The sequence below is a fragment of the Pararge aegeria genome, chromosome 16 (assembly GCF_905163445.1).
Source record: "Pararge aegeria chromosome 16, ilParAegt1.1, whole genome shotgun sequence".
Lineage (NCBI taxonomy): Eukaryota > Metazoa > Arthropoda > Insecta > Lepidoptera > Nymphalidae > Pararge > Pararge aegeria.
In genome coordinates, this window is record NC_053195.1 from 9,326,548 (window position 1) to 9,339,379 (window position 12,832).

The 12,832-nt window shown below is 37.2% G+C and overlaps 1 protein-coding gene across 1 annotated transcript; it reads right to left on the reverse strand.

The window, feature by feature from the left end:
- Nucleotides 1-529: 529 nt before the first annotated feature.
- Nucleotides 530-12,039, reverse strand: LOC120630432 (equilibrative nucleoside transporter 4). The gene is made up of 10 exons (XM_039899663.1): nucleotides 11,686-12,039; nucleotides 10,828-10,982; nucleotides 9,378-9,581; nucleotides 7,735-7,973; nucleotides 7,293-7,365; nucleotides 6,646-6,852; nucleotides 5,617-5,804; nucleotides 3,637-3,765; nucleotides 2,192-2,303; nucleotides 530-1,294 (listed from the first exon to the last, which is right to left on the reverse strand). The coding sequence occupies exons 1-10, from the start codon at nucleotides 11,850-11,852 to the stop codon at nucleotides 1,107-1,109; spliced, it is 1,662 nt and encodes a 553-aa protein (XP_039755597.1). The 5' UTR covers nucleotides 11,853-12,039; the 3' UTR covers nucleotides 530-1,106.
- Nucleotides 12,040-12,832: the final 793 nt, after the last annotated feature.

Sequence of the window (12,832 nt, forward strand, 5' to 3'; positions counted from 1 at the left end):
ATTCTAGAAATATAGACAGTAGGTAATTTTGTTTTTAGTTCTTAAATAATAAGATTTTGGCGGTTTTCATGGCCGACCGATGGACATGGAACTATACGTAACCATCGATTCCGTTAGAGTTTCGTAGATTTATCCTGCTGTGAGAAAGGTATCACACATCTTAGATCAATAAACAATAAAGAAGAAAAATAAATATAAAAATTAATTATCTTTCGTAGGTTTATTTAAAAAATATATAGATTTTTTAAGAAACAATTTCGCATTGGTTAACCTAGGTACACAAGTAGAAATAATTCATAAATATATGCGATCGTACATCGAAGGGATACTTCCCACAGTTAAAGAAATAAGCATAGTATGTAAACACCTAAGTTAACATTTAGGTATTACGTAATTTAAATAAGCAGGTACCTAGCACAAGTGTAGCGTAACTATTGTGTCAGTGGGGACCAGATTAATAACGCATGCTTGAGTTTCCATTATAGATGCACTTCGGAAATACGCGATTTCATCACATAAATATGAATAGTTTTTGACTACGTACCCACTACCGACGTTTGTTCTATACAAGGCCTGGATGGAAAGGGGAATTAAATGTCGATGGGGTAGGTATATAAGTATTCCTGATAATGAAAAACTTTTTGTAGGATCAATAGCTTGATAATAGAGAAATAACTGTATAAAGTAAATTTAATAAAAAATACGCGATGAAAATTTAACCTTTTGCGTTTAAGGGATTATGTCCTTGATATGAAACACACATTCACACGCAAACACAAAAAATTTGCTGCTATTTAGGTTGCGGCCCTTGTATTAAAATAAAAATATATTTGTTATTTGAAATAACAATATTCCTTATAGGTAAATGGAATTTTAGTGTAAGATACCTACTGTTGTTACTATGGTACAGGGACACTTTTACCCCCTTTCCAAATAACCTCGTATATTTTTACCGCCGCCGTACTTATAAATGTTGTAAAGCGGTTGCATAGATTCGCTAATGTTTTGTTTTCTTCTTGTGAATGTCAAATTACTGGTGACAGATAGAGAGAAAACATTGTATAAGTAATAACCAGCTAAACCACGTTTAAAACAGATCGGTACTCTTAATGCATAGCGGGTAGCATAAGTGAAGCGTTTCCATTATGAGTGGGAACCGGCGGTATAGTGGGTAAAACGGGAGTTGGGTATATGCGACACATATCAGCTGGCTCACCCAACATGCTTAAAAGTAGGTAGGACACCAGGGATCCTGACAGCAGACCGCCGTTGTAGGATAGCGTCATCATGTTACCTGAAATACAAATCGCACTGAATCTTCTTTTATTTTTTTTTATTTACGGAAAACCGTTGCCTATAAACAGAGCAACACAAAGTGCCGCTCTGTGTCCATGGTAGCGGGCTAACCTGTTAGGAAGTATGGTAGTCATATCAATCGTTTTCCACGCAACATCGCACCGGAACAGTAAATCCTTTAGCGGCACGTCTTTGTCAGTAGGGTGGTAACTAGCCACGGCCAAAGCCTTCCACCAGACAAAAGTATGTTGTTGTAGTATATTTCCCGGACAATAGTTTAGTAGATCATGTTTCAAAATCCTTAAGTCCACTCAGTGAATTAGATTACTACCAATAGCTACCAACAACGAACACGTCGGCCCATAATCTCAATGGATGAGTGTTACAATTATTTTTTTAATTTTGTAAGCAGACAATTTTTTTTTGACGTGATTTTAGTTATGTATTGTCTGTTTTCCTCTTGTTTTTCTTATTCTAAAGTTGCCTGGCAGAGATCGCTCGATAATTTCTCTGTACGCGTATTTGTCAATTAACTCGTACTAAACGCCTCGACCGATTTGAATGAAATTTTGTGTGAATATACACACAAAATTTAATGGATTCCTGGATGGTTTGAAAAGACAATTTGGCTTCCATTACCATTTTCACCCGCTCTTATTACGGTTCCGTTACCGAACTTTTGAGCGCATCCTTGGTGATATATTTGTGAGCTTGAAACAATTTGCTATAGAAGTAACCACTCATGTAAAACCAACCGATTACCGAATTGAAATTTAAGCGAGCGCTTGTTCTTTTTAAGTAGCTTTAGACTCAGTGCTCACGGCCAAGAAACTGGTTAAAGAGCGGTTTATTGTAGCGTTCCCGGTATCGTAACGAAGGTCAATTTTACAATTACCTGCAATCTCTCTGTGTTCCCTTCCAACCCGTGATGGAGCCATTATCATAGGGATAGATCCAAATAGTCCATTTGTAAAGCCCAGAACAACAGAAAACATAATTGGGTACACCTGTAAAATAGAAAATTACCTACCATTAATGTAAGTTTCTATTAGTTAATTTTCTAAATTCCCATTTGAAACTTAGTTTTGACCAGCACCTGACTAGAATCCGGTTAGATTCGAGAATTCCGAGTATATTTTCACCAATATCAACCATTCAAAGTGTGTTTTGAGTACCTCGACTGTTATGGCAAACTGAGTTAAAATGCGTAACAACTTCTAGGACAGTCTGTTTAAAATGACTAACTAACTAACGACTAACTTTCAACGTGTAAATGAAAACCGAAATATTACTTAATAGGAGACCTTTAAAGGTAGATTATGCACTGTCACTGAGACTTATCTGTGAAAACGAAAACCTGATAGTTTTTGAGTAAACCAATGCCATAGTTTTAGCTCGAAGAAATCAAACACAGCCATAACATGCAAAATTAAAATCAAGTTACTCCTGTCACTCTATCAGCTACGCATCGCGTAGCATAGCGTACTTTTCACTTTTCAGGCTTTTATCATCAATTTGGTTGTCATAAGTAAACACTTAGAATGTTTTGTATTCGTTTGTATGGAAAAATAAATATGCTTCTTTTGATTTTATATTTTTACCGTTATATTTATTTACTCTACTATAAATATACTTCTGCACCCTTCGAAAGTATTTCTTAATTCGGTTAAACGTTATATAATGTAACCTTTCAGCCTTCGGCCCAATATAGAACTATAGAGAGGTAAACTTATACGGGTTTAACACTGCACTGATTACTTCTCAGAATACGAAGCGTTCAGGTGTCCCATTCACTAATTCGTTCAACAAGTTGCTAACTGGTTGTCTTCATAGAAACTGCTCAATTTGAAAACGACAGAGAGAGAGAGAGACCACCAACTGAGAGGTGAACTTGAGATAACAACTGTTGGAAAGTTTAGTGGCTCGGGCAGCAGACCAGAGTTCCTCGCGCTGGTTTTAGGGATTGATAGGCTTATTTAACCAATCATCATCATCATTATCATTGATTCATGATCAATCCTTTGCCGGAATACTACAGAGGACGCGCACAGTCAATATATTATTTACTGTGGTCAAAGTATGGATTGGTGATTTCGCCACCTTTGAGAACGTCATGGAGAAGTCTCAGGCGTGCAGGTTTCTTTTCCATCACCGTTTAAGCAAGTGATATTTTAAATTTCTCAAATTAAAATCGCATTTACACCCCCATAAATTTAGAGGTTTTTTTCGAGGATCGAACTCGCTCACCCCGAAAAAAACCGAAGCTCTAGACTATCGCCTTTTTAACCCATAGTGTCATATAAATTTCATAGTCAAGATGAAAAGTTGCGCATCACTTACGTCTCCGACTATGTGTGGTGAATGTCTAGGGGCTGCGCAAAGTAACATTAGAGGCACTAAAAGAAGGCGGACACCACTCGCCATCAACAGTTGACTGCGACTCCATTCATATGGCCAGGCTGCTGCTATCTGTTAAACATGAGAAAGTTTACCAATCAGTCGATAATTCTTTCAGCTACTCGTAAATGACAATACATATAGAAATCATCATATTATTTTGTAAAAATTGTCGGATTAAGCAGATATACCACCTGATGGAAAGTGGAATAACATCGCCTATTAACAGCGCAACACTTTGCATGACATGCACGGAAAATGTCCTACAAAGTGTCGCTCTATTTCCATCAACGGAGGCGTGGTTGTTCAGCCTCATGTGACTGTAATTACACTGAAATGAATTTTGAATTATGAATTAAATTGAACTGGCAACCATGCAATTCAAACCGGAACACAGCAATGCTGATTGGCGGCCAGAAATAAGCGCGGCAGTAGTATTTCTATCACAAAATAGCTCTTCTAATAAGAATTAAAACCAGCACCATCCTAGAGGTTTAAAAATAGGTAAAGGTTAAGGTAGAGCTTTCCACGATGCTTCCTTAGCGGAAATTGACCAGAATCGACATCTTAAGGTGTTCTCGGCAAGGCACGGTAGTAAAATAACGCCAATTATTGTTTTTAATGACTTCATGATCTGATCAAATGATCTGATCAAGCATGCTAAATATTAGATAAATATATAAGATATTCATTGTCTACTTATCGGGAGCTGCATGTAGTGAAGTGAGCAGAATGCGAGTGAATGGTGCCAATTTGAATGAATTATAAATCCCTTATAAAGTATAAGGGATTATCCACATATCTCATAAACTGTATACTGTATAGTGCTATTATTTTCGACAGGGATTTATTGATTAATATTATTTTTGTACCTGTTAATTAAGTATATATGATTTATTTCAAGTAGGCCTAAATATAATTCCAATTAGAAAGCACGTAATAATAATTACAAACTAACATTAATATATATATATTAATATATTTTTTTTAATATATAAATCTGGAATCAGTCGCGAGACTATAATCAGATGTGCTGCGTGAGTTAGTGACAGTTACAGACGAGGGAGCCATCGCTCAACCGTCCGTCAATTGTCGAGCACATCAGCTCGTTTCATACGTGGAGCTACTAATAGAGAGCTAGCAAGACGGTTGGGGTGTTTAGCTAGGCGTTATTTGTGTTTTTTGCAGAACCTGCCGATTTCCTCAAATACCGTTGGCATTTCGAGATACTGATGAATCTCTGCGGGCGAACCAGGGAGCATCAGTGATTACCCGTGGAATTTTGTTTTGGACCCTTTGGATGCGCATCATGTTAGACTTACATCAGACATTAATATTTACAAAAAATATAAGCCGTCTAACTATTCACTTATGGGCATGTTACCCAAAATGCTGGTGCTGTTGCCCCTTTGAATTGCTTGACTTAACCGTTAGGCTAAATAAGCGCCAGCTCTTGGGTCACTAGACCAATTTTTTGGACACGATGTTAATTTAGTTCAGTTTTGCATAAATGGAGTAGCTCTTAGTAAATCTACATTTTACAGAATTGGCACCGTTTACCTACTATGTAATTCCACGACAGCCGACCTGTCTTTGAAAAATTGCATAATAAAACTTAAACCTCAATTTCAGTGTTGGGTCTTCTGGACCAACTCCGTTTTGCCCTTTGACTATTTATATTTTGCATTCTCTACTTGCTTTAGTCCCTAAGGAATCCTGTCGATGAATGTAAGAACTTTGTAAATTTATTGACAGTAAATATCAGTAAGCGGGCTTTAAAGTAGATATGCAATTAATTTTGTAAAACATGGTATAAATGAACGACTACAATTCAATTCATGTCGATACTGTCAATAATCCATTTGAAAGCATGCACAAAGCATATTTAGCATAGCATATTAAAACGAATGTCAAACAGATTACCTTGCCAATAAAATCGAAGAAGTTGAAAGCGGACATCAGTACTATCGGCATCCAGGAGCCAAGTCGACATGAAGGCACTTCAGATGCGATCCCAGGGTATAGGCTTAGAGTTGTGAAGTATACCAGACCGATAGACACCATGTAAGGGTAGATAGCACGAGCTACGGCCCAACGAGATAACACACCACCTGAGATCGAAATAATATATTTAAAAATAAAATAAATACATATACAAGGTCATTTTCAAAGATAGTGGACGGGGATTTAAACTATTAAAAGTAAACACCTCATCCCCAAATAAAAATGTACTCCAGATAATATATTTTACGTTTTGTGTGCTGACGCGTAAAATATTTACAACTACTCGTCCATTTTTTTTGCGTTACTTCTTGGATTTTTCAGAATGAAATCCGCTAGCTATTTTCCTTGTTTTAAAAGTATTAGGTATAGGTTAGGTATAGGTCGGCGTTGAAATCCGTTTTGCAGTTTATGTGGAGTATTAAACATTTAGGTTCATATATACATCGTCAGATATTAATACAGATTTGGTACGTACTGAGTAAATAATTTCATGATCATCATGTCTATGATCATTAAATAATATACTGAGTATCAAATACCACGGTATTTTGCCGCTTGGGTCCAACAGCTGCCCTGACTTTTTTTGAGGTCATCGGCTTACCTCGCTGGGGGTCAACCAACGCTGCGTTTACATTATTTCATCAATAGCCAGTAACAATGCTGGACTAAAGGCCCTCCCAATGGGAGGGTTTATCATAATCACTACGCTGGGCAAACGGGTTGGTTATCACAGTAGATGGTGGTAGTTGCTCAGAGGACGCTGCTGCCCATTCCCTTAGCCACCTCGTATGACAACAGCGGGAAAAGGAAAAATGGTGACAGCTATATTCTAATCTCACCTCAGCATACAGCATAATTACATTAACTATTAAAACAAAAACAAGTTAAATGACTTTGAAGACATAGAAGTGTGCAAAGCCCGACAAAACAAAGAAATAGTTTACTTACGTTTAAAGTTTCTCCATGAAGTTGGTCGCTCGGGTGACTCAAAGACAACATCTTCAACTTTATACGAGGGTCTTGGTGTGCGCAAGATAGCTGACGGGGAAGCCGATGGTTCAGATACACTTGGTGGTGGAGACACGAGCGGGACAGGTGCTGTGGCCGTTGGCGAATATACAGGATTCGAGAAGCTGAACGTATTTTCAGCTTCGGCTAAAATAATATTTTTGGTATTAAACTCTATGTTTTGAAAGTGAAAAAAAACCAGATACAGATAAACCGGTTATTATTTTTTTCCTTTATTAGCAAAATAAACTTATTTTTTTTTTATTTACTCAACACATTGGGTCCTTTTATTTGCAACAAAAAATAGGTTTGTAGGTATAGTTTAAGCATTTATTGGCTTATTGCTTGTCATATTGACCTCAAAAATGAGTGTCAAGAACTTATAACTGAATTATAAGCTAAAAAGATTAAACAAACATCAAATTTTAAGGCGGTTTATTAAAATTTTATAGCTACCTTTCAGTTTCGTTCAGATCATTTAATTTTTTTTTGATTTGAAGGTTTCTATCAAGTCTTATAAAAGTGCATAATGCAAAGTTATGTTTTTTATAAACCTTTTTTTTTGATATACCTATGGACTGACTTACCAACTCCCGTAGACGGTGCTGGGCTTTGCAGTTTCAGAACTCCGTAACTAGGTTCTCCAGCCTCACTCTCCATCTGAAACAGATGAAGATTGAAACAATGACCTCTACCTGAGACCTCTTCTTACATTTTTGACGTCATTTAAATAGTAGTGCTAACGTCCCGGTTAAAACAATTTGTTCAGACTGGTGTCTCTGCTTCGGCTAGTTACCAGTTACCACCCTACCAACAAAGATGTGCAACCAACGTTGCAAATGCCGCGTAGATATCGATTAGGGGTAAGTCCCCGTATGGGCTTAATGTTACTTAGGTTACCCTAACAGGTTAGCCCGCTACCATCTTAGACTGCATCATCACTCACCAGTCACCGTCAGATAAGATTGAATTCATTGCTAAAATGAAAAATGAAAACATATTTATATGTAGTTATTACTTATTACGTACCAAAGTGGCATCTTCTGTAGGATTCAGATGAAGCTGTATACGCCGTCGGTGCCGCGATTCGACTGTCAGGCGCAAGTAATGCTGCACTAAAGGATGCCTCATCATGACATGGTGCAACATGGAGTGGCCGAGTAGAATCAGAATTGAGAACACGAAGAACATAAAAGTACTGCGTTTGGGTTGGTGAAATCCATACTTAGTGACGATTCGATCCAATGAGACCCAGAATCCGGCGGCGCCTAGAAAATTATAGAGCAATTAAGTGTTTTAAATCAATCGATATCTAAACTAATACTAGCTGACCCGGCGAACGTCGTTACACCTCGGAATGGTGACAGAATGTTGGATCTGCTTTTTTCTAGCAAAAATAAAATTGTCTTCTTTCTCACGTATTTAGCCTTCCCTGCCGCTTCTATGAATATTCAAGACTTATAATCTTTAAAGATGATTATAAAGTCGGATAATCTGGCTTCCTTTTGAAGAAGACAGATTGCATCCTCGGGGTAGGGCATAGGAAAACAGATGATTAGGGGGGATTAAAAAAATACAACAAGCAGGCGTTTTTTTTGTAAAAACTCTTTATACTTCACAATACAACTATGATATACAATAATGGAACCTCAAAATTTAACTTTAAATGTAACAAATTTTGAAAAGCCCCATTCTTGCAATCTTTCAACACCTATCAGCACTTGAGCTGCATTGTAAGGCGCAAGGATTGTCGATATGGTGTAGTGCTCAATTCTCCTATCACAATGTTAGATAAGTACATATTTAGCTGTGATATTTAGCTGTTGCCGACCCGCAGAAACAGGCTTAGTTGTCGGCGGCTTAAGATTTTTTTGACGTGACAACGTCTTATAATTCGATGGAGCCGGCTGCACGCACGAAAAAACATGACGTATGCGGCGTTACCTCGCTCTGAGGCGTTCCATTCAAGGCTTGATGTGCAAGCGAGAGCGCGGAACGAGCGACAAAGAGGCACAGTCGGCCTCCGCGTTCGACATCTGTCTCTCTCCTACTTGAGTGAGCGATGCGTCCGAGTGGACAGCTTCTATACAATAATACATTTACATGTTTTCGGCAAGGTGAAGTGCAGTGAAAAGTGAGTGTGGTGTCAATTGTTTATAGAAACGATAATATCTATCAAACAACTAAAATAAAATTTTCTTTTGAAAAATGCAACCATTCCGTCAGTATTTTCTTACGACGTTGTCACGTTCAACTATCGTCAGTAAGCCGACTTTACAGACAACCAATTTTTTTTAAGTTGGTTGGGTTGTGTATCTTTATCGTTGGCTGAAATCAAGCACTTTAAGATGCTTAACAAACGATAAGTACATATTTAGCTGTGATAATTTAATGTAAATGTAACATGTTTTTGTACGAACAGATGAAATGCAGTCATCTAGTGCTTACGTACCTAAGTATTAACCGTTTTTCTTAAATACGTTTTTAAATCTCATTACGGAAAACATAATTTTGAATCTATAACGCACTGTCATTTTCGAACATCGGTCGCTCTTCCAAAACGACAGCATAATTGACCCAGACGTCAGCTATTTAGGAGCGCCAGGGAAGGTCGATAAAATATTAGCATAATATAATTAGGATTATGATTAATATGTACTTAGATCACATACTTTCCCCCGCCATCACAGCCTGCGTGTACCGAGGTGGTAGGCAACCGGTAAATCCATAATACGATGCTTGCTGGATTGTACACCCAAAGGCCACTACTCCTATAGCGACCAGGTTGATTGTGTATGATACACTCAAGGAGAAACCATCCCAGCCGATATTGCAGACAGCTACGAATATCATTGTTGCAAGAGACAGTAATATGCCTGCAAAAATAAAATTAGCTTATCATCATCGTCATCAGTCTTGGTCCCACTTCGTCTCATACCTTGATGAGCGCGAATTAAGCTTTGACCCACCATGCTACGTTGTTGGTTAGCGCTTGTTAATGATTACTACCATATAATGTTATTAAAGTGATATTGAAAAGGTAGCAGAGCTAAGTAGTAAGATTCAGAAGCCGTAGAGCTTTTTGTAAGAGAGCTCGTCCAGAGACGGCCTGATGGCATTACGGCCATGTTTGTTTCAGCGGCCAAGCAGCATTGCTGCTGTGTTCCGGTCTGAAGAACGAGGTTGCCGGTTTAAAATACAGCTTCTACCCTACAGGTTGATGAATGAAAGGCCCTGCGTTGGTTGCTCTGTTCATAGGCGATCCTTTTCCAGTAACAATGTGCCATCTACTTGGCCTATTTATAGAAATTACGATTAAAAGAATTACGCCTTTAAGTAAAATGAAGGTAATAGGTATTATCATTAGGCTGGTTGCATATATAGTACATTAATACCTGCTAGTTGGATAAGGAAATCCCAGAAATTTCGGCATGTTGTGCTTTTGTTTGTAACGAGGAAGTTACTAAAGGAGTCTACACACAAAAAGTAGCCATCCCGCAGCTTCAGGCTTAGTTATCGGCGGCTTAACTCTGTCGAAGGCAGAAATCGACCACTTCCAAGATGCTTCGCAAACGTCAGTGCCGAATTAACTGGATGTCCACGCCTCGCTATCCACGATTAAACTAGTATCGGACATTATTTTTTTAACGTATTTATAGTTGTATAAGTAATCACGGAAATGAAATATATGATACGTGCCTTTCAAGTTCTAGACATGATGCCATTAAGCAATTGCTTAATTTGTTTATGAACTTGTCTTATTTGGATATGGGATCGTGGAGCGTTTAGGACCCCTGCCTTAGTATTAAGTTAATCAATGTACCTAGTGAGCACCTCACAATAATGTCAATTAATATTTATTTGCCTATAAAAGACTTCCATTATTAGTTTTTTTTATATTCTTAACTCAATAAATGATGCCAATGTAAGTGGACATATCACCATCTGTCGCCAATGTACCTCTCATATTGGCGTCGTTAATTGGGGTTTAGTCATCGACGAAATTTTCTCAAAATGAAGCCGACGATGTCAAGTTATCGGGCTGTATCGGCGGGAGGCTTTGTTGTGTAGACTCCTTCTGTAGACAATGTGTAGACAATGAAAATTTAAAATTTTACAAACCAAATGTAATCCTGGTGTTATAAGTGAAGAAGTCAAGCAGAATGTTATTAGTTATAACAGCAACGCATGCTGACACTATGTACACAGTTGACATGTCGAACATTATCGTCGTCTTGGGGTAGTGATGCTGGAAGTAGTCCACCGCCATTATAAAACTGTAAAGAATAATCATAATCATCAGCCCACTGATGACAAATACCGCCTGTCTAGAAGTAAAAGAGATTATTTTTGCGTTATTGTTTTATCATTCAGAGAAATGGTGTAACCTTTTTGCCCTTTTCGATAATAAACTAAGGAATTAACTTAATCAACTGGTTTTTATAGATTACCACCGGCTTATATTGATATATTTTTATCGACCTATCTATACTTATAATATCTTTAAATAAAATTAGTATCAAGTTCAATTTATATTTTCAGTTAGCTTCAAAAAATTTAATACCTATAAAAACGGAGAGAACGGAGCGAAAAAAGAAAAGGAGCGCCGGATTGTGAAAAAGAACAGATTTTTATGTCAAATAATTAAAACCGACATTAAACAAAAGATCAATATCATACGATGGCTTATGGTTATACTGTGCCTTAGTTAAAAAATTACAAATATCAATAAGTAAATAGAAACTAGATACTAAATTATAACTTTAGAAAGGTTCTATATTCCCTTCTTGAAGATCGTTATCAGATTTTCACTTAATGTACCTACACAAATAACAGGTCCATTTAGGATTAAGAAATAATTGCAGCCAAATAAAAAGATAATCTTAGTTGGTTTAACTATGAAAAGTTAATCGTTGGTGCTCAATATCGACGAAACATACCTATAATAGTTTAAAAATAGTCTGTAATAGAGTTACTTACCTATTAAACGGCAGTAAGAAAGCAGCACCAGCGACAAATAAGGTCAAATAGACAGAGTTATATCTATCCGGAGGCGGCGCCCCGGGCTCCGGCATCGTTAGGGCTTCACCTCGTGCGGCTCGTATTGCTTCAATGCGGGCGTACCCGCGTCCTAAAGTTTCATTCATCCTCTTCAAAATACTAGATCACTTTCTTCTTTCTCGGCCCACTCGCTTTTATAACACTTCACCATTTTCAAATTTAAACTAGATTTACTAAAAAGTCTTTACTATCGTATTAAGCTTTCATTCAGAATATTCAAGTGTTCCTAAGATCATATAGATCAATTATTCAAAAATTAATACCTACCCGAGAGGTTTTTTTTTAAATAGTCAAAAACCCATGGAACTATGTATTAAAATATGTACAATCGCATTGATGGAAGTTAATGGCTTACACATTTTTACATTTCAGCATTACTTTATCCTCTATCGCACATATTAAGATATTATAAGCTCGTCACATTAATCAAAACTTTTTAACATTGTCCTAAAATCTTCTCGTTCGTTTTGTTTTATTTATATGTTGTCTTCATACAACAAAACGCGACCGGCATAAGTTGACAGAAGAGCTGTAGGGTGCCTAAGAATTTCTGACGCATGCGTGTAAAAGATCGATTTTTAGTGAAGGGAAAGAAGTTGTTGATTCGTCTTTCTTCTATCTCTCGGAGATTGCATTTGCACAAACTTAGTAGATTAGCCTAAGCAGTAAAGCACCCTCCACTTAGTGTATAGAATGTAAGCTTTATTATTTTTAATAGGTATTAAAAGTGAGCAGTTTTCAGTTAATGAGACGATTCCAGACTAGAACGTCATATTTGAAATATAAATTATGGTACTTCAAATATCGGGTTTTCAGAATATAAGTAGCACTTTTCAAACAAATAAAACAAAATCAAATTCGGTTCATCCGTTCGGGAGACACGATGCCACAGACACACACACGTACGCACACACGCGCACACATACATTGAAACATACCTACTTAAAATAAGATGTTTCTATGTTGTTGTATATATTTTTTAGGTAATGCAATCTTCTTATTGTGTCAAGCTACTTCAGTCATGACAATGATCGAGTTTACTGTACAATTTGTACGTTGAACTAAA